A 22665-nucleotide genomic window follows, 5' to 3' on the forward strand; every position below is an offset into this window, starting at 1 on the left:
ACAAACTTTTAATTAAGATCATCTCCTGAACCTGACAAAAGTTCTCCTCCTCCAGGTAATTTTGAGACGCTCGGAGAAACCTCAATGGTTATGCACAAGAAAATAAGTGTGTATTCATAAATATAAGTCATTTTTCTTACGAATATATAAGTTGGTTACAATTGTATTTGGAATTGAGAGGATTTGAAATTTGATTAGGATGTAACGTTAATGTATAGTAAGTAACATTTTAATTTATTTAAAAGTCTTTAATATATATGAGGACTTTATTGTGCGTTTTAATAGTTGTAATCACTTTATCTTCTTAAGTTTTAAATTACTTGCTAATTGGAAGATTACTAGAATGTAATAAACACTAAATGATCTCTGTATTCAGATGACAAGACAACAACGACCTTGGATAACAACATATCCAGTGCAATCCCACAAATAGGATCCGAGGAGAGTATGATGTACGTAAACCTTATCTTTATCGTTGTGGGATAAAGAGGTTGTTTCTGATACACCCTCGAGAAAAAAAGAATTCAAATCACGATTATAAGAAAATATAAGACAGCAAAAACAGGATATGAAGATGACTAAAGTTTTCTAACCTTTCACAAATATAGCTGAATTCGATAAAAGAAGTAGAATAAAGAACACCAACCAAAAGGAAGAAACAAGTATCACCTCTCGTCCTGCTTCTTCTTTAAGACAATTATGGCAACGAAAAATATTCAGATTTTGACAAGAAACCCAAAGGTAACTCAGATAAGCATTTCATAGCAAGAAACAAGTATCGAGAGTCTGGTAGAGATTACAGAAGTTACCTCTCGTACTGTTTTTCCTTTATATATCAAAGCATAGCGTCCAAGAAAAGCACTACTTCAAAGCTCAAGACATGATCAAAACGTCACTACTAATTAACGTTACCCAAAAGTTCATGTACCGTTTAACCCAAACAAGGCCGGCCTGACTGATAGGCCAACATCAGCTTTGGAGACTTTACAAAATGGACGAGGTATGCTTATGCATGTAGAGTTGTACTACTAAAACTCAAAAAGCATCCATAAAACAGTAAGAGTTGTCAGGCTTAAGCTAAATTATACTAGAAACGTAGAAGCAAAACATGATATCCTGGAGGAAGTATCTAAAACTATCTCAGCGTTCGAATAAGCATTTGAGATTTGAAAACTTTCCCCCATGACAGTCTTGAGTGAGTAAAAACTTGGAATGTATTTAGTCGTTTCATAGCTACTGTTGACACCCAATTTTTGACCCACGTCGGTATAAATTAATTATCGAGCTTCGTGAGATTTTCAAATTGTTTAAACTAATTAGTTTTATAAATCTTGCGAAAATTAAAATAAAAATAAAAATATATATATATATATATATATATATGTATATAATACGTGGATTCTATGCTACTTATCATAACTTTAGATAGTATATATATAGTACATAATTATGTATATAGTTTGTACATCTTATGATTATTCAAAAACAATCAAAATATACATTCAAATGTTTTATCAAACTAGTTAAATTAAATTACGATTATACCTTTGAATCACCTTTTACGATTTTAATAATTAAACTACTAAATAAAGAGGCTCGTTAATTAGTCGATACAAATTCATCATTTTAATTAACTCAATCTCCAATCCTTTTATTTTATTTCCTAGGCCCAAACATTTTTTTTAAACAATCCACTCCAACTTCAGCCCATCCTTCCTCAACCCCAAATCAACTTTCCAACCCAATTCGTAGGCCCAATCTTCTTTATTTCCATCACCCTTCGACCCAATTGCTTCAGAAACCCAATTCCTCCGACCCAGCGGCCCAAATCCCTTCCCCCAGCCCAATCCACTTCCCCTCAGCCCACACCTAAATACCCAACAATTCCCAAGCCCAAATCCCTCAATTTTCCACCCGAACCAGAACCCGCTCCGACCCGACCCAGACCTCCTTTCCCCCTTTCTTCTTCCCCTCACTCACGCTATTCCCAGGAAGAAACAGAAATCCCAGGAAAAAGAAGAAGACGCGACAGACACCCAAATTGGAAATCGCCCAGAAACCCACGCTCTCTCCCCCTCGCGTCCTCTCCCTCTCTCCCAAACTCCCTCCCTCGCGCGAAGCCAGCAAAACAGAAACCCCTACGCGCAGAAGCTCCCAGACACGACAAAACACAGCAAATCCCCTCTCTCACCCGCGTCTTCCCCACGCTCTCTCCCTCCCATGCGACTTCTCCCTCCTCGAAGTCTCCCCCTCTGCCTCGGTCCGCTTGTGCAGTGCTTTTCAGCGAGAGCAGGCTTGCGTGCTCGTCCTTGAGACGAGAGATGATGCCACGTCGCCTAACTAGGACGATTGAACTGATCTCGACCGTCTCTCATTCCTTCCTCTTTCGGAATGGAGTCGAATTTGCAGGAAAAGGGTGTTGCTCCTTCAAGGGAAAGGTTTCGAATTTCAAATTCGAATCCAAAGTGGGTCAAGAAATTCGTAATCCCGCCCTCCCTCTTCCGAAAACCCTAATACCCCCCTATATAAACTCCTTTCGTCCTCAAGAAAAGGGGTTAGAGATTTTTATCGAAAAATTCGGAAAAGCAGAACTTAGGTTAGACTTTTGAGACGAGAAATTTTTGGAAGGTTTTGGGTGAGAACTTTAAGTGTTGGAATTTCGGAAAAAGAGGAAAATCGTTTGGATTCTTCTTAGTTCACACAGAAATTACAGCGAAGTTCCTCCCTTCTTCACTCCTTCGCATTTGGGAGGATTCAGATTCACTTAGCCTCCTTGTTTTCCATCGCCCTTGTGCTGTTAGTTGGCGTTTTTAAGCTCGCGTGTGGAAGTCGTCGTCTGCTGCTCGTCAGTTCCAGTCGCTGCTCCTCAACAGGTAAACATCTCTTTACGTGATTTTCTTCTGTTTCTTGGTTTCGATTGGATGGTTTGAGGGTGGAGAACGTCTGTTGTACGTCTCTGGTTTGTTCGTTATTGTTGGGTTGATCTCACTGCGTATGTGCGCCGGAGTTTACTCGTTTGTTTTATTCGTTTCTACAACTTCGAGTGTTCTTGTCTAATTTACTTGAATGAATACGTTGTTTGGTTGTAGTTTAGGCGTTCGTATGCGTTGCTGTTTCATCAAATGCTGTGCCTATGTTTCCATCTTTGGTTGTTCCTCATGTTAAGTATTTAGTCGTCGTTCGTTAAGTCACGTCTTGTTCCGACATTATGTGATAATGATATTCGTTGCTGGTTTCCCCCCTGTTTTGCTACTGTTTCGCTATCGCATTGGCTGCCTATGTACGTTTCATGCTAGAACTACTCGTCGTCTACTTGAGTGTCTTCTTCATCGTGCATTTCAATGCTTCGTCGAAATTTCTGGTGGTCGGTAGTTGAAAGTTTAGGTTCGTCCTGTTTGTTGTTGTCAAAGTCTTTCAGTACGGATGCGTCTGTGGTCCTAATGTCGATTAATGTTCAAGCGACAATCGAGATGCGTTTGCTCCTTTCATGTTGGCATATATCTTATTATGTTTTTCATGAACTCTTGTTATGAACGAGTCTAGTCTTCCTCTTTACTGATAGCATTAGTTCGATGCCATTTTATGCCATAGAGGCCTAATTAGCATGACCAAAATATGCATTCATCTTGCCTATATGTTAGTCAAATATTATGATTCTCTTATTTGCTTGTGTTATATATATACACATATATGAAGGTTTTGCTTCCTACTCTCTCTGTGAAGTCCCCCCTTAATGCATTTTTGTTTACATCCCCTATATTTCAAGCTAGTTACTCTATGTATTAATTAATTTTTCTCTTTTCCTTTTCTTTTTCTTGTTCCCGTGGCATGTAAATGGTATCCAAGTCCCATGTGGACTTTCCCTTGTATTCGAGAGAGTCGTAAAGACTCGCAAATTTCCTACCATCGAGTCAATCCACCGAAGCGTTCATATATGACCCCGATGCCATGAAGATTGAAGGAGTTGGAAGAAGAGAGATTGGAAGATCCCTTTTATATATATTTTTCCATTTTATTATTTATTTCGTATTTTTATTTGTAATGGGCATAAGCCCTTGTAATTTTTATTTTTCTTGTAGGTATGTTTGTATGTTTAGATTAGGACAGGTACAAAACGGGTTAAAAACCCAAAAGCAGATGGGTCCAACATTCGGTCAAGGCGAACAGAACCGAAGTTGGACCCAAATCTCTCTCTCTCTCTCTCTTGCTCTCTCTTTGCTATTCGCTTACATATTTGCTCAATTGTCGTTAGTTTTAGAGTTAGAAACTCCAAATCTCCCATCGAACGCCTTTCGCTATGTCAAACTTNAAAGTCGAAAATACCCTTTAAAACAAACAAACTCTTTCGAAATTATCTTTTTCGATAAAACAGCTACCGTTGTAAACCTTGACCTTCCTAAACTTCTTCTCTTTTGTGTTGTAAGAAAGTAGCTCTGTGTGTCGTCTGCTTTGCATCAAGATTTCTCCGTCTTTCCAAAATATGATTGGTATTAAATCAGAGCTACAGATATGATGCGGAATGAAATTTGTCAAAATGCGATCTTTAGTCCAAGAATCAGTTATTCCATCCTCTTTCATCCACCATATATCAACATGCTGAAAAGAGCAACTATCAGTCAAACACAAACAATTCCCCAACTCCGCTAGCCTCAAACCCAAAGAAGGAGTTTTCAAACCAAGTGGAACTGGCACGGGCTTCACCTCTTCCGTCACAAGATTAAACGAGTGAATGCTAGCACTTGTTTTAATATCATCATCATCCTTCAGCCAATAAAGAACACCATTGACATTCACATTACCAAATCTACCAAATAACGAAAAAGCAACCTCCCCCACATTTCTCCATTTCTCATCAACTCCAAGATTACAAACCTATAATTCAGACACTTCAGGACGACCCCGAAACTTTCTATTCACTGACCTCAATACCTTATACTGTCCAGAATCTTCACTATAACACAAGGTATTAGCAACACGACGAACCCTCTTCTCCCATTCAGGCAATTTAACCTTAAAATACTCACCCGAAAGAGGATTACTAATATAAATCGAATAGTTTTCATCATACCTATCACCATTCCACAAACAAATCAACCCACTACATGAACCAATTAAATCCAACATTGATCTATCAAAACTATAACCAAATCTATCTTTATGTCTAGGGAGGTGAAACTTAGAACTCAACATAACAAGTCTATTTCGCGGGCGAGAATAGTAATCATAATCTGCTTTAAGTTCAAGAACTGAAGCAACAGAGTCATCATTCGAAAGCAAAATGCAGGGGAAATTACATGATCTTGTTTGATACATCTTAACAAATAAAGGGTCGGAAGTTAAAAGACTATACCAGTGTTTGCAAACAGTTTTACATCGGAAAATAGGTTTGATTGTCAATCTTGAAAGAATTTCCACCATAATCTCCCTCGAAAAATCCATAATGGTGACTTCATACGCCCTTTTTCGCTTGCAATCACATTTCACATATACATATTCCTTAACAATTTTGGGTTTTTGACTCTTGAAACTTAACATTCGGTTTGAAACAGTGACAAGAACATCAAAAAGTTATATTTTTTCTGTCTTGCTCATTACAGTGAAATGAACAAGTTCCCAATATTTAGGGTTTTTGGCGGGTTGCATAGGTATTTAACTCTATCTCTAATTACTTCGACTATAATATTATTTTGTCGTAGATAGTGTTTCTTTTTTTTCTAGAATAATTTGTCATACTATCTTTTTTGTATTTTGTCATGACTTTCCGTTTTGTCAATTCTTTTCTCGAATTGCTTTGTATTGTTTTTCATCAAGCTAGGGGTGGGCATTCGGTATTTCGGTTCGGATTTGATTTTTTTTTCGATTTTTTCGATTTTCGATTCTTTAAATTGTGTATCGAATACCGAATCAAAATATTTTGGTTCGATTCGGTTTTTATTATTTCGGTTCGGATTTTATTAATTCGATTTTATTTTGATTTTTAATGGACCTGCTTAGTGGGACGGCGGCTGGACGCCGGACGGCGGTTGCTGCTGGCGGCGTCTGCTGCTAGAGCCTGTCATCTGCTGCTGCTGCTGGCGCTTGGCGGGCTGCTGCTGGCGGGCGGCTGCTGCCTGAAAGAGGAAGAGGAAGAAGAGGAAGATGAAAGAGGAAGAGGAAGAAGAAAGAGAGGAATAGGTTTCACAAAAAGTTTTTTCTTTTTTTTAAAAGATTATTTAATATTAATAATTATTAATTAATATAATATAAATTATAGTATAATAACTCGGTTTAAATCAAAATATCGAAAACCAAAATAATACGTATCGAAATCGAATCGAAATACCGAAAAATATAAAAAAGTAAACCGAATACCGAAATAACGAAACCGAAATTCTGAAAAATTTCGGTTCGATTCGGTGTTTTGATTTTCCGGTGTTTATGACCACTCCTACATCAAGCTAAGAAACAATAAAAAATGAACTATTTATCTCCGAGATAAAGAAGAAAACTACAAAATTACACTTTGTTTTTGTATTTTTTTTGTTGTTTCCCTCCCAATGTTCGGTACTCACAATGAAGTTTGTAAAAATTCGAATTTGTGACGGAAAGTCTCATATTAGGATAAAAACACTCCCTTACAAAGACGATTTCGTACCATGGAGAATCGATCACTAGACCTCTAGTTAAAGATGAAAGAGTTTAAAAGCGAGTGAAAAGCCGCTAAGGCGTGGAAATAAACCCAATGGAATGGCTGAACCCGGTCTAGAAAGAAAATGAATAGCAATAGTTTGAACCGGGCAAAACCCTAAGGAGACCTATAAAAACACCTCAACAATACAAAACCCAAATTCCCTCCCATTTTGCCAGACTCACAGACAAAGTGACACCCATTTAGCTAAACCCTTCAAAGCAGTTGAATTCTATGTGTTTTTTGTTTGGTGGGTAAAATTCAAAAATGGATCAAGATCAACAATGGCTTATCAACTGCTTGAATGCTACGCTTGATCCAAATCAACAAGTTCGTTCTTTTGCTGAAACTTCTCTTCAACAAGCTACCCTTCAACCAGGTAATCTGGATTAATCATAAATTAGTTGGTGTCAGCTGTATGGATACTTAATTTGCTCAGTTGGGTTTTATTCCATTGATGGGTCTGTGAATCCTTGCTAAAGATTGGGTCGGTGGGTGGGTTAATTTTTGTGTTTGAGTTGTTTGGGAGGTGCTTAAAGTTCTCTTATTTATGTAAAGTTTGGATCTTGGTGTAGTTTAGTGGGTTTCAATTTTACTGTAGCTGGTTAGTATGTAGTTTACCTTCCTCAAACCCCACTTGCGGGATTACAGTGAGTATGTTGTTTTATTTGCTTGGAAGATGCTTAATGTTTTTGAATTTATTTAAAAGTTTGGATCTTGGAGTTGTTTGGTGAGTTTCAGTATTACTGTAGCTGGTCTGTGTGGACTCTACCTGCCTCAAACCTCACTTGCGGGATTATACGGAGTATATTGTTGTTTTAGTTGCTTGGAAAATGCTTAAAGGTCTCTTTTTTATGTAAAGTTTGGATCTTGAAGTAGTTTAGTGAGTTTCAATTTTACTATAATGGGATTGTGTTACAAGGTTGGGATCAAAATTCAAGTCTTTAATTGTGACTGCTCTGTGTGCACTCTACCTGCCTCAGAACCCACTTGTGGGCTAAAATGAGTATGTTGTAGTTGCTTGGAAGATGCTTAAAGGTCTCTTATCTATGTAAAGTTTGGAGCTTGGTGTAGTTTAGTGAGTTTTAATTTCATTGTAGCTGATATTAATAGAATTATCGTAAATTAGCTGGCATTGATGTGTTGGTACATTCATGCTAAAAAATAATGTGTGTGGGTTATTTTTCTGTTTGAGTTGTTTGGAAGATGCCTAAATTCTCTTATTTATGTAAAGTTTGGATCTTGGAGTAGTTTAGTGAGTTTCAGTTTGGATGTTTTGAGGAGAGTGTGTTGGTTGAAATGGTGTCAGAATACAACATTTTGACTTCAAATTTTGAAACTAACTGCCCCACAGGCTATGGTATAGTGTTAAGAGCATCAAGATTGGTGTGTGCATAAGGTGCACGTGTCGAGCTGTTGCAGACAACAGTTTGTATCTAAGTGGAAAAAGGTAGAGCAGCGGACCTATTATATACTGAGTTTTGAACTGTGTGCCACTGGCTGTTGGGATTTTGTGTTTATCGAAAAAAGAAAAAAGAAAGATTAGAATCTAACTGTTCATGTCAAAGATTTGAGATACTCTTTTGTTGGTGCAAAGGACACTATGTAGATGAAACTGAAACATTACTAGAGTTTCTAGAGTCCTTTTAAGTTGAACAAGGACATACTTTTGTTTTTTGAATTATAAATTGGCTTCCAGCACTGTCTTTGTGTGTATGATTAGTACACTGCAACCTTTCTCAAAAAGATCGAGGTTCAGGCCTCAGGGAGTTCAATGAAAGAGCAATAAGAATGTGTTAGCTTGCTGGTCATTGTAGTATGAGGAACTAGGTCAAAAATCTTGTTTGTACGCTATATAATTGTTGCAATCTAGCGTGACCATAATTTTGTAACCTCAGGTAATATCAGTTTTCTCTTTACACTTGAATGACCGTTCTTAACTTTCTTTATAGCATATTCCTATCTCCAAGTAAGGTAAAAAAGAAAAAGAAAAATCATAGAAACACTAAGTATTGTTGATCTATAAACATGTAGTGCTATCCATGAAATCTTGACTACTGACATAAGTTACAAGTCTGGAATTAAGCTTTCTGCTATGTTTGTGAATTATGGTGATCTATAAACATGGATGGGTTTAGATATTCCGGGACCCTTCATGAATTTATTCATGTTATTTGAAAAAACTTCTATAGATAGGATAAACTTTAACCTTTGTTAAATTTGTCTTCTCCTGAAGGTTTTGGAAGCTCATTGTGTAGAATTGCGGCAAAGAGAGAGCTACCTTTGGGATTACGTCAGATATCCTGTTATATATATATATCTGTATATATATATCTATGTGTGTATGTATAAACACACACAGACACACATATATATTAATGTAAATGTATATATTAGCTTCTTTCCTTTCAAATTTTACCATTGTGATAATCCACGATGATTAGGCTTTTGTGCGCCCTTTTTTTTGTTGATTGCTTGTTTGTTTCTTTTTGGCCTTGTAAGCTTAACTTGCCTTTTACCTAGCTGCTGTTATTCTAAAGCAGTTTATAAAGAAGCATTGGCAGCAGGGTGAGGAGGGTTTTGAGCATCCTGTTGTTTCAAGTGATGAAAAGGTTGCTTGTCCTATTCTTTTATCATTTGGATCTGTTTCAGCTCCTAATTTTTTTGCCAGTCTTATTGCTTCTTTGATATGCAAAATTTAAAGACATTTTGCAGTCCTTTAACATGTGGTTTTAACTTACTGTTGGCGTTATTAACTTTTTCCTTTTTTAAAAGTCTAATTTATTGGTCAGTTTGTGCTGTTAAATGTTGAATAGTCATACTAGAACAACTGATTACTTTGTTATCATATGGCTAACTAGATTATCGTGATATATTCGCTAAACTTTTGTTTAAGGTAGCATGAATTTTCTTCATGAAGATGCTGTTATTTTAACAGGCTTCAAGCATTTGCAGGTGGAGGCTTCCTTAGAATTTTTGTGGTTTGGATATCAATGGCTGTCTTCCGTTATTATTTAATTGCATGTTAACTAATTTTTTGCTATTTTTTTGATGGGCGATTCGGGGTTTAGAATAAGCAGAATAAAGCAGTAAAGACAGAATTTTCCGTTATTTCCACTGATTACACCCCTTACTGATGCTGGAAGGAATAATATTTGGAGAGGTGCGGAGGGCATAGAAATTTTTGCTCTGACCGCACCCCCTTCTGATTCTTGTAGGGAACAATCATTAAGAGGCGACTGTAGGCTTCTTAGGAATCCTTCAGGTTAATTATACCTACATAAATTTGCTTTGAACTCATTCTAAAAGGTATATATATGTGTGCAATGTGGTTTATAACCTTCGAAAAAACTTGGGTTTTGTAACTGCTATTTTTAGCCGAAAGATAAAGATTGGCTGGAGTAACCTTCACGACCATACGGTTTTCTTTTGTAGAACTAGAGGAATTATGGTGATCAACATAATAACAACTTACAGTTGGTGTTTGAAAAGATCAGATTTTCGATAGATATAAAATATAACAGCAGGATATTTATATATTATCATCTTGTTTATAAGTCATAGATTCAAGAAGGAAGAAACCTATAGCAAATTGAGTAAGAGAGTAGGCTCCTGCTTGAACCTAATTTTTTTGTACCATATTTATTTGGTGATAATCAGGATAGCAATAAATCAATCTTCCTTTATGCAGCACCTACTTTATGAGGACCTAAATCCTATTGTATCTTTGGGATTACATCTCAGGTGTTTAGGGAAGCTCTGTTGTTTCACTTTCTCTATTCAGATTCTTGGTGTGATTCTGTGTGTTTGTCAGGTAGCTATACGTGGCCTTCTGTTGCCATTGCTCGATGATCCTCATAGAAAGATCTGCACAGCCATTGGTATGGCTGTGGCATCTATTGCCCATTACGATTGGCCAGAAGACTGGCCTGATCTCTTACCATCACTAATGAAGTGTATCACTGACCAAACAAACATGAATGCTGGTGAGTCATTTGTTTCACCTTATTATGACTTATAAAAATTGGAATAAACTTTTTTTTGTCATCTGAAGTATCATGCAACTTATTGGTTGGCATCCTTCTTTTGTTGACTTCTTAAAACCGAGGATTTAGAAGTCTGATGTTTAAATTGTGCAGTTCATGGAGCTTTGAGGTGCTTTGCTCTTCTGTCAGCGGATTTGGACGATAATATAGTTCCGAAACTTGTTCCTGTTTTGTTCCCTTGCTTGCACTCAATTGTTTCATCACCTCAGGTTAATTTTGTTTTCTGTGCCTTTCTTTTAATTTGCGGAAGTAGATATCTTAAATATCTGCTGGTGGTAGTTAGTAATTTCTTTTAGTTCTTTTGCTTCTTGTGTCACCCAGAAGTACTACTCTTCAGATTCCTCTCTTTTTCTGCAGATTTATGAGAAATCTTTGCGCATGAAGGCTCTTTCAATAGTTTATGCTTGCACCTCAATGCTAGGGGCTATGAGTGGTGTATATAAGGTATTTTCAGTCTGTAAGAAAAAACTTAGAAGTTTATACAACATTGTGTAATTATATCATCATTGCTTACTTCTGTGTGAAGACGGAGACCAGTGCAATGATGTCACCTATGATTCAATCTTGGATCAACCAATTCTCTTCGATTCTAGAGCATCCAGTGCCATCGGAAGACCCTGATGATTGGAGCATCCGGATGGAGGTCGATTTTCTGTGTTTTTGTCAAAAAATATATGATGCCGTATCTTAACTTTTTTGTGTCACAGAGTATAACTTCCCCTTGATACATTTAGGTTATAAAGTGCTTGAATCAGTTCCTCCAGAACTTCCCGAGCCTTATGGAAAGTCAATTTGGGGGTCAGCATTCTCATCTATTCTCCAGGACTAGATTACTCTTTAGTGTTATATGTTAAAGTGACATGGCCATGCATAGATGATAAAATATTCTGACATTTCTGGCTATTTTGTTTTGTTATCCTACTTTTTTTCAGTTTTTATGGGACCATTATGGCAGACATTTGTATCATCTCTAGCAGTATATACACGATCATCAATTGAAGGAATTGAAGATCCTTATGATGGGAGATATGATTCTGATGGTGCAGAGCAAAGTCTTGAATCATTCATCATCCAGGTAAAAGAGACTGAGAGCTGTTGTAATTGTTAATGTTTGGATTTTTAGATTTCAGGCGCTACCTATATCTGTTGGTGCAACATTTGAAATTGTTAATGTTATGTTTTTTTACTATGGAAACCTGGAACTTCTTTCTTCTCTTTCATATTAAAGCAGAATCGCATTTAATCTTCAAATTATTAGATCTTAATTATGTGGATCTCAGGTATAATGTGGACATTGACTGAACTCGGCGATTCTCATCTTTGTGTGTTCTTTTGTCTTAGCTTTGTCTATATGAGTGATACATTTTCTGTTGTGGTCTTGCAGTTGTTTGAGTTTCTATTGACTATTTTGGGCAGCCCCAAATTTGTAAAGGTATGATGCATAGCTTCTTTTAATTGTCTGCACCTTTTTGTTTGTAATGGTTGATGATGGTTTAGAGTTGGAGATATCATTGTAGGTAGTTGGGAACAATGTAAAGGAGTTGGTTTACTACACTATTGCCTTTATGCAGACAACAGAACAGCAGGTAATGATTATTTTCTTTTCAATTAGTTTGAGATTCAAAAGTTGCAATTGTGTAGATCTGGTTTATTATGGCATAAGAATGAGAGATCTTTTATTTTTGGTTATCTTAGCATGCTGAAAAACACATAATCATTAGTCAAACCTCTGATAAAAGATCCTTGAATGGCCTGAACAAATTTGTTGAATAACCATTTACTGAGTGTACCTGGATTTAAAATACTAAGATTTGCAGCATTTATTTGTTATAGAAGTAGAAGCTACTTCCTATGGGCTTTGTGCCCCTTTGCTACTATTTTCCAAACTGGGGAAAAGGTGATGAAGATTGTGTGTCACTAAATCAGAATCGTGTGGTCATGGTACTTGTGCATCTTAGTATATTTCTTTTGTGATTCTCTTGGTATCTTATGCGTTGGCTTAAAGATGCAAATTCCTTGTTTTACTGGCAATTTAAAACCTGGGTTTGTCTTTGAGTGCTTTGTCTACCTTAATTATGGAAAATCATATAATAGCTATGCTTCTCTATCTTATCAAGGTAGGGTAAGGCTGCACACACACCACCCTCCCCAACCCACACTTATGAGATTACATTGGGTATGTTGTTATTCAACAACTCTTAGAGGGAAAAACGTATTGTTATGAGTTCACCAGCAGATATGTCCCCATGGATATCTAAGAGTGGGGATGCTAAACAGAGGACTGATATGATTGTCTTTCCGCAGAGTGAGTTAGGGAAGTTGTCAGTGTGTCAAAGTGATTATTTTTATTCAAGTTACACCAAAATGTTAAATATTGTAAACATCCAACTGAGCAGACTGTAGACTGTAGCGCTTCTGATTTGTTTCAGAATATGTATTATTTCTTTCTCTCCAGCTAGTCGTAATGTTCTTCAGTATGTTTGGGATAACAACACTGAACCTTTTGAGAGATTATGCCAAACTGCTGGAGATATATATTAAGTTCATTATATAGGGCAGCTTGTTTCCAGTTGCTGATTATTAGTATCAAGGTTGTGTCTACGATCATTTTCGTAGTATTTTTATTTTAATTATCTCTCCTCTCTATGGAATTGAGGCACCTAATTCTTTGTTTGCTACTTGATCACAACTTCACTCGTTTTTATACGTCTTATATAATTGTAATTACAAAAAGAAGTCTTCGTATACATTCTGTGTTTATCTTGTCTTTTTATTTGGATCCCAGGTTAACGCTTGGTCTGTTGATGCCAATCAATATGTAGCCGATGAGGATGATAATACTTACAGTTGTCGTGCTTCTGGTAAGCTGTTTCTAGGTGCTAACTTTCCCTCTTTTTCCTTAAACCCCTGAGGTCTCTCTATTTCTTTCTCTCTCAGTTAACAGACAATCTGTCAGTGGATAGAATTTACTAGTTATTTCACATTTAGAATCATTAACATAGTATTGCAGAAAGGTTCCTGTCATCATCAGACTTGTGAGATTTTAGTTAGAATATTTAGTGCTTCCGCTAATGTGTGTTGTGGTAATTGCATTATTTTTTATCCCAACATATTTTTGCTTTCCCCTTGAATGGTCTTTCTTGCCATCACATTCTTGTACGCTCTGTCAAAGGTACACAATGTCACTTCACAGCTTCACGAGAACATAGTTTTTCTGATAAGGTAGGTTCAAGCTTCATGCAAAGTATAGTTAACCACAAGAAGTACGTAGATGTACAATGTGAACTTAATTAATTCATGAACTTCTGCTCCCTATGAAACTGGTTTATCCCTTATGAATTATAATATAATGTTTCAGTGGTCTAGCTTGCAAGGTTGGATTTCTGGCACTAATATACCGACTAATGTGACAATATTTTAAGCTGTTGAGGGTTGACTTGTTCCACCCTCAAGACCAAATTTATTCTAGTGATGTGAAGCAGGCCAGTTTCACTTTCTTAGGGCCTTTACTTTTGAGGAGTTCTCTGATTTCGATATGGACTGTTTTAGTGGGATTTTAAAAAACTTAAGCTCATGATAGCCAATAAAATAAAATAAAAAATCTTTTGTTTTCTCAGATTTGGGCGTCTTTACTGATGGCTGTGCTTTCTTTCTTCTTAGTTTTATCTATACTGTAAACTTGAATTTTGAGTTTCAGAACTCTGCATGCCAACTCTGTGCATGATATTCTATGCTGTCGGATAGCTCTATTCTGTACTTAGTTTGATATGAAACTGTCATCTCAGGTGCTCTTTTGTTGGAAGAAGTCATTAGTTCTTGTGGTACACAGGGAATTCATGCTATCATTGACTCTGCAAAGACGCGATTTAGGGAGTCTCAGCAAGAAAAAGCATCTGGTGCTTCAGGCTGGTGGAGAGTAAGTGAAACTGAAATACCCCATCCGTTTCAATTTGTTTATCTGGTTTTGACTTGGCATGGAGTTTAAGTACTTGTGGTCTTAAACTAGAGATACGTAGAACTTACCAAAGTACCCTTAATCTTGTGGTCTTTAACATGCCATGTGGAAAATTGGAACTAAAGAGTTGCCAAAAAGGGAAAGAGACGTTCTTTTTGAAGCAAATTAAAAAGGAAAGTAAGACAAATAAATTGAAACAAAGGGAGCACTATGTTTTTGATAGCTTTGGTGCTAATTAGCTTATTTAACCGTTCTCAATGCTCTATGCTATACATGGACTTTGGTATGGGTAGTAGATATGTGAAAATGCATCTAGCATGAGTAGACTCAACTTCCAGCCTGAAGTTTGGAAGATCAATAGTAAGTAACTATAGGGAAATGAAGAGTCTGGTTAAGGACTAATATGGTAGAAAAATTCTTTGACAAGCAATGTAGGATCATCAAGGTGTGTGACTCTGCTAAAGTTTATTAACCTGTTGTTGAACTGTAAATAATACTTTAACTTTCTTGGGTATCTACTTGTAGTCTGGTTTTGCATTATGATCTACGTATAATTTCAACATGTTGTCATTATATTTCTATTTAATGAATGAGAAGTTTGATGTCTTATAATCTGTTAGTTGATCTTGTTTATAAAGTCAAATGATTTCATTTAATGTACGCCAATATGAGGTCTAGAAGCATATTTAAAATCTGGGTGTACGGGGGTTTCTTCTATCAGACCTATACAACTGTTGCAAAATGAAAAAATTTCCTTACACCAGCTATGTTTTTCACATAAGTGATTATTTTCGCTCTCCCCCTGTTCTACTTAATACAAACATCTCCTGCTTCTCTCATTGTGAAATATCTAGAGAAGACAGTGTTATTGTCTTCCATATTATTTTCCGATGGTTTCCAATTCTCTGTACCATGCAGCACATAGTTGCAACATTGTCCTTGGGGTACCTAATTAATGAGTGAACAAGGGTCCATAGTAGCAAGAGATATCTGTATCCTCCTCCCCGCTCTCCTTACACATCAATAGCACCATCTACCACAATCCTTCTTTATTCTCTAAGATTGTCGGGAGTAGTAATTGCATTCCATACTGCTAAACCAATTGAGCAGCATTTTATGAGTAATACTCTTCCACCATGCCCTCTAAAAACTCTTACTTTTGGCAGATGAAGGAGGCTGCACTTTTTGCTTTGGCTTCAGTGTCTGAACAGCTACTTGAAGCTGAGGTTTGTGTTACTTCCAATACTTTTAAATGGTGATTTTCTGACTTCATGCTTGTTTAACTTAAAAAATAAAAGAGCGTTCCTGGTAGATTCCTTTTCCTGTGTAAATTGTAGTAACTACTTATTTTGTTTTACTTTCCTCTCAGGCCCCTGAAATCACTAAAGTCGGTTTAGGAGATACCTTGGAACAAATTCTTTCGGAAGATATGTCAACAGGTAAATCTGGTTTTGTAGATGAAATTGGATTATAGGTTATGTTTTATGGAAATAGATGTGCGAGGTTCACAATATTGGCTATAGTATTGACGCATGCTAAGATGGATGTTGAGATATCTCTCTAATAAATTAGTGCTCTTGTGGATTTTGCAGGGGTGAATGAATATCCCTTCTTATATGCCCGTATATTCTCTTCCATTGCTAAGTTTTCCTCCATGGTAATTGTCTTTGTAATTCCCATTGGAAAAAGTAAGACTTTATCTTCCGTTTTGCTATGCAACTGTATGGCTCACAATTAATTGTTGTTTGCTCAGGTCAGCCAGGGTCTAATTGAGCACTTCCTATATGCAGCCATCAAAGCACTTGGCATGGATATGTGAGTACCTAATTTAGTACTTAATTCTACTATCAAAGAAAAATAAAGACCTCAGTTATTGATGATGGTTAACTACTACAGGCCTCCACCTGTTAAAGTAGGGGCATGTAGAGCACTTTCTCAACTTTTACCTGATACAAATAAAGAGATTCTCCGTCCTCATTTCTTGGATATATTTTCATCACTCACAGATCTTCTAAAGCATGTAAGTAACTATGAAAACAAACTCCTCCTTATTGTCTTTTTTCCTCTGTGGTTGTTGAAGCTAAGGTTGACTATCTGCTCCCCAGGCTTCTGACGAGACCATGCATCTAGTGCTTGAAACACTACAGGAAGCAGTAAAAGCAGGTAATTATTAGAAGAATATGAATCGAGTATAAATTCAACTTAGATTGCATTTCCACTTTGGAGTTTCAAAGTTTTCGAGTGGGGTATCCCTTAAAATTTTCCAATCGCTCTATGTATGAAGTTTCTAACGTATTTTACCTATGTAGGCCCTGATTTGGTGGTGTCTATTGAGCCAGTTCTCTCTCCGATTATACTCAATATGTGGGCTTCGAATGTTGCTGATCCTTTTGTCAGCATTGATGCTCTTGAGGTTCTGGAGGTAGTAATTGAAAGGCTATTTTTTGATAACAGAAATTTTATTTAGCAATGTTATATGGACTTCACCAGAAAAATGAATTAACATGTTATTGTATAGATGTATATATGTTGTAATATACATCTATTGGCTATTCTCTGTATCCTAAAATTATGTGATGAAGAATCCAACCTCTAGATTGCACCTGTATGGGGTACCCAAACCCGTATCAAGGTACCCGTACTTGAGCAACATAATTGACTAGTGTAAGCAAGTCAACCTATCGTGCAACTTCATGCCAAAACCAGGAGAACTTCAACTAACTGCTTTGGCAAAAGTCAGTTCTGTCTTTGAACCTACCTCCTTTCCTTTGGCTCAGGTTAACGAGCAGTCTATATTTGTGGTTTATAGTAAATGGATATCCCTAGTGAGCATTTATATATATGTGTGTGTTTGTTATAGATGTATTTGTGTATATCTATGTAATGTTCTCATTTTCAGATGAATTCTCACTTTTCATGCATTTGTCTTATTGAATTTATAGATTTCGTCTCGTGACATAGCTTGTTTAAGGACTTCAGTTATATTATCTTCTGTTACAATGTAAATTGACCCCTATTTTCCCTTTTGCTTGCAGGCAATAAAAAATGCTCCCGGTTGTATACACCCAGTGGTTTCTCGAGTTTTACCTTATATTGGGCCCATTTTAAATAACGTATGCTCTAAATTTTAAGTCTTATTAAGGATTTTTTTAGGACTTAAGATGATCTTTTTTGAAGAAAGGTTGTATTAGTTATCGTGCCTGATAGAAGTTTCTGTCATCTGTCAGCCACAACAGCAGCCAGAGGGTTTAGTTGCTGCTTCACTTGATCTTGTGACAATGTTGCTGAAGGTTGTGTTCTACGTAAAATATAAGGATCTTTGTTGAAAGCATCCTTACGTAACTTTCATATTTCCCGTCCGACTGGAAGATAATCTGTTGTAAAGTTATCTAATGTATCAATTATGTGTTTATTTCAGAGTGCCCCAACTGACATTGTAAAGGCGGTGTATGAAGTCTCTTTTGATCCTGTTGTTCGTATAGTCCTTAAAAGTGATGATCATAGTGAAATGCAGGTTATATATGTGGACTCTGTTTCTACTTGGAAATTGCTCCCAACTTACGCTTCTGTTAGTATTGCTTTGTATGATCACAAGCTAGAAGTAACATATTGATGTTGGTTTGGGTCCAGAATGCAACACAGTGCTTAGCTGCTCTTATATCTGTGGGGAAAGAAGAATTGCTTGCTTGGGGTGGTGATACTGCGTTTGCAATGAGAAGTTTGCTTGATGTGGCTTCAAGGTTGGGTTGTCGTTCTTCCTTTTTCTTGAACCCAATTGAATCTTTTGAATTTCTAGTCGTCTGGTTATCATGCTTCACTTTGTAATATGGGGCTGGTGGAGCTCATCGATCACTTGCCATCATCTATTTTTGCTCGATGAATCTCTTTGATCTTCCTCTTTAACATGGTGTACACATGTCATATCAAGATATATACCAAAATAAGTTGATTAATCTTTTTAGGATTATGCTACTTTGCTGTAATAGTGGAATGCCCAAAGGAAGTATAAGAAGGGAGAAAAAAGATTAGAAGGTGAAAACTGTACTCTTATAGATTGCTTTATACTTCAAAAGTATAAGTTTAGAAGTATGGGATGTTCATACTTTTCATATGCTCGCTTTTTCGTCAGTTTTTCCTCATTTTTTTTGGCTCCTGGGTGGGCAGGGGGGAGGTGTACAAGGTGATGGTACGACAACCACACATTGAGCTTGTCCTGTGATTATGTTTCGGGTAGCAGAATTGTAGACATATCGACTATACTGCTTGAACGATTGATTTATGCTGAATGAATGGTTTATTGTTGACAACTACTGCATGCAGGCTTCTAGACCCCGATCTTGAAAGTTCTGGAGCACTTTTTGTTGGGAGCTATATCCTGCAACTTATTCTGCATCTCCCTTCACAAATGGCCCAACATATCAGAGACCTGGTTGCTGCTCTTTTGAGGCGCATGCAATCTTGTAAACTTTCTGGGTTAAGAAGCTCTTTGTTGGTTATATTTGCCAGATTGGTATGGTTTCCTCATCCTTATTTGAGGATCTGTCTTTGCATTTTTGGCTGGTAACTGCTGCATATGTGTCAGTCTCGTTTCAGTCACACAATGAACTAAATTTGTATATACATGCCACTTTTGGCGGTAGATATTAAAAGGAAATAACGGGTAGGCTCTAACATAAATTTGTGGACTACATACCACACGTAAAGATTCTTTTTTTTTTTTTTTGTGATACAGGTAACAGTTTTGTGTATTAATCTTCAGCACTAAAGGCTGGGATCCCAAATTTATACCATGGAGCTAAATACAGTTGAGAATACTCAAACAAAACTAAACTAGATCCTGCTTCAGCTTACAAAGAACCTAGGATATCTATAATAGCTACAGGATCATCTACATACTCAGAATTGCATTAATAGCAAAAAGTGATAATGCAATTTATTTTAATCCTGTGTAAACGACTACTAATGCTCTCATAGCATCTCATATTTCTCTCGGACCATATGGTCCACCAAATCACGGCTGGGACAATTCTCCATCTGCTTTGGTCTGTACTGCACTACCTTCATTGTTCCAGCTTTCTATAGCCTGACTTGTGCTTTTTTTGCATTGTCCAGCATGTGCCCCTGAGGACTTGCCCTTTCTAAAGATTCTTTTTCCTAGTTAGCTTTTAATTCAAAATACTTTGGGAGGCTTTAGGATCAGAACTAAACCAAATTGTAATTCCTTTCAATTTCTTCCTAGAAACTGAAATTTTCGTAAGTCGTTTGCCACAACACATCTTCTGATGGCAATCACATATTGCAATATTTCCATCCTTTACAGATAAGCTAGTATCTGTAAGTTTCTCAGTAAATTAATTTGGAAATCTTGGTGTGTTGTTAACTGCTTATTCTCGTTTGTACTTGATGCTTTTCTATAGCAATGCGGAGAGGCTGTAATGATCTCGAGGTTTATCTTTCTATGTAGGTCCACATGAGTGCTCCTCATGTTGAACAATTTATTGAGATGTTGGTCTCAATCCCAGCAGAAGGTCATCCTAACTCCTTTGCGTATTTAATGGTTGAGTGGACAAAGCTGCAAGGCAAGTATACAGGATTACTGGTCCTTCAGTGGCATCATTTAGGAACATGTAACTGCATCGTTTGAGCATATCATTGATCATTTCTTCTATTTGCTTCATCTCTCGTGTAGCTTACTTAGGAGGTTGTGCGTCTTATGAGCTACACCATTACAACTGATTGTATATTTTACTGCACTAATAAACGTGCTTATATTCAGGGGAAATTCAGGGGGCCTACCAAATCAAAGTTACCACTACAGCTTTGGCGTCACTTTTATCTACAAAGCATGCTGAATTGGGGAAACTGAATGTTCATGGCTATCTTATTCAGGTTGGTTGTATTTGTGCTTGATTCTGTTAGAAGCAGAGTCCACCAAAGACTCAAATCCATTTTGTGGTATTTTGAAGTCCTCTGCAGGGATAATTACACGCTCAAAAGCTAAAACAGCTCCAGATCAATGGACGATGATGCCTCTTCCTGCCAAGGTATTGCTACTGCTGCTATGATGGACATTTTCTGAAATAAACGCCTAAACGTGTATTTTTTCTTCGTATGTTCGTGCTACACTTTCACATGAATATATGCTGAGTACTCGTCAGGCATGACACCATCTTTGTTTTATAGGACTTCTAATTCTTCACTTGACATCGCTTCCTCTCCTATTAATGATAAATTTGATTTATTTTACCTCAGTCCGCATTTTCATCTGTGTTTCAGCAATTGGTTTCGGATATTTTCTATGTATTCTTTTATTTTGATGTGTTTTTATGCAGATATGTAATCTAGCTCTGCTGAGTAGTTAAACCATTAGTTTTTTTTAACAGAACTTGTGTTTATTGACATGATAGATACTTGCTTTATTAGCGGACGCCTTGATCGAAATTCAAGAGCAAGTTTTAGTTGGTGGCGCCGAGGTAATTGTAGTCTTAAAGCACTATATAGATACAAACACATAAGATCCTAAATCTTGCACAAATTCCTTATTCCAGGATAGCGACTGGGAGGAAGTTCAAGAAGCAGACGTTGAGACGGATGAAGCCTTAATTCTATCAAGCAGTGCCATACCCCGTGGTAGACCATCCCATGATTACCTTGACGCGATGGCAAAAGCATTCGACGAGGTTTGTCAACGCTTCTCGTCTCTCTTTCTCATCTGTCATCCCGTCAAAGTAATCACCTCTTAATCCGTAATACGTTTTACAGGACCAGGATGACGGTGACGATGATGACCTTCTTAGTGGTGCCGATCCCCTTAATGAGGTATTTGTTCAGAGAAGTTACATCATATCTTGAATCCTATCGTTCCATTCGTATAAACTGACAATCCAATTCAACCACATCAGATAAATCTAGTGAATTATCTAGTAGATTTTCTCAAGAAATTCTCTCATAGTGAAGGAGCAATTTTCAGTCATCTGTTACAGGTCTGTTCAAGTGACTCGATGTAACGTATTTATACGAATATCTTATCTCGAAGCCCTAGTTATCGTTTTAACAATCGATGTTTGCAGAATTTAACGAAATCTCAACACGATGCTATTCAAATGGTGTTGAAGCAATGAGGATTCTTTTGTTGTACAAAAGGTGAGTACAATGTTCATTGTGAAAGTATATCTGGTTTTGGCCTAAAATGGTTCTTGGTGAGTGACTATGAGTTTGTTTGTAAAGCGAAATTTTTATAAATTTTTTGATTATTTTCTTTCAATTAAAACGCGTGTAATTTAAGGTAACGAGTAACAACTTGTATTTGTTTGAGGCAATGTAAATTTACGCAATGTGAGGCGTTTCTTTTATTGGTAATTTGATTATATTCAAACTTGATTCGTTATAATTTCTATTCGATTATGAGAAACATATATATCAAACATCGTTGTGATTGACGTTTAGGAGTTATTGCACTTATAAGCAACGATGATAGCATATTCAGTGTAATTTCACGGATCGTGTTCGGAGATGTCTACTTTGTGGAGATAAATTGATTGTTTATGAAAAGATTCTCGGCTCAGTGGATCAAAATAATTTCTTAAAGGAAAATATAGAAGTAAAGATGACATTGAATAATGTAAGTCAAATAATGTAATAACTGAAGTAAAAGAAACAAGTTTAATATTAATTTTAAATTTGGTTTTAGATATTTGAAAAGTAAATAAAAGTTACAACAAAAATTGCAAATATTTATATCAATATGGTTTAAAAAAATAAATACATAATGTTTTAATTATTTAAATTTCGATAAGGTGAAATGTGGTAAGTATTTAAAACGAAGGGATTATGATATTTATGAAAATAACACCTTGCATATTACATATTTTTTTGAATAGGAAAAAGGATAAATATATCTTCGAACTATCATAAATCGTGTGCAAATACTTTTCACCACACTTTAGGGATATTGGTGTCCATACCATTCAAAAACTAAAGCATATATACTCTTTATA

General features: G+C 36.5%; 2 protein-coding genes across 2 annotated transcripts; one reads left to right on the forward strand and one right to left on the reverse strand.

Moving 5' to 3' along the window:
- Positions 1-4376: 4376 nt before the first annotated feature.
- LOC114077369 (F-box protein At3g07870-like) lies at positions 4377-5597 on the reverse strand. Its single transcript, XM_027917340.1, has one exon. It carries the CDS (start codon positions 5533-5535, stop codon positions 4873-4875), a length of 663 nt encoding a protein of 220 aa, XP_027773141.1. The 5' UTR covers positions 5536-5597; the 3' UTR covers positions 4377-4872.
- Positions 5598-6817: 1220 nt separating this feature from the next.
- On the forward strand, positions 6818-22043 carry LOC107020787 (importin-9). Its single transcript, XM_015221288.2, has 33 exons — positions 6818-7046; positions 8904-8965; positions 9187-9279; positions 10482-10653; positions 10807-10922; positions 11071-11157; positions 11240-11356; positions 11448-11511; positions 11646-11788; positions 12098-12145; positions 12231-12299; positions 13499-13574; positions 14499-14629; positions 15835-15894; positions 16038-16107; positions 16261-16325; positions 16422-16483; positions 16565-16688; positions 16774-16831; positions 16978-17090; positions 17704-17781; positions 17896-17958; positions 18087-18182; positions 18299-18408; positions 18989-19178; positions 20133-20247; positions 20445-20557; positions 20635-20712; positions 21076-21141; positions 21217-21348; positions 21431-21487; positions 21571-21651; positions 21739-22043. The coding sequence occupies exons 1-33, from the start codon at positions 6935-6937 to the stop codon at positions 21787-21789; spliced, it is 3072 nt and encodes a 1023-aa protein (XP_015076774.1). The 5' UTR covers positions 6818-6934; the 3' UTR covers positions 21790-22043.
- The last annotated feature ends 622 nt before the right edge of the window (positions 22044-22665 follow it).

The sequence above is a fragment of the Solanum pennellii genome, chromosome 5 (genome assembly GCF_001406875.1).
Source record: "Solanum pennellii chromosome 5, SPENNV200".
Classification (NCBI taxonomy): domain Eukaryota; kingdom Viridiplantae; phylum Streptophyta; class Magnoliopsida; order Solanales; family Solanaceae; genus Solanum; species Solanum pennellii.

Bases quoted from the DNA above. Each gene is read 5' to 3' on its own strand.
- LOC114077369 (XM_027917340.1), bottom strand. From the start codon at position 5,535: ATGTTAAGTTTCAAGAGTCAAAAACCCAAAATTGTTAAGGAATATGTA.
- LOC107020787 (XM_015221288.2), top strand. From the start codon at position 6,935: ATGGATCAAGATCAACAATGGCTTATCAACTGCTTGAATGCTACGCTT. The intron at 9,280-10,481 runs GTTGCTTGTCCT...TGTGTTTGTCAG, and splicing joins TTGTTTCAAGTGATGAAAAG to GTAGCTATACGTGGCCTTCT. The intron at 11,512-11,645 runs GTCAGCATTCTC...ACTTTTTTTCAG, and splicing joins TATGGAAAGTCAATTTGGGG to TTTTTATGGGACCATTATGG.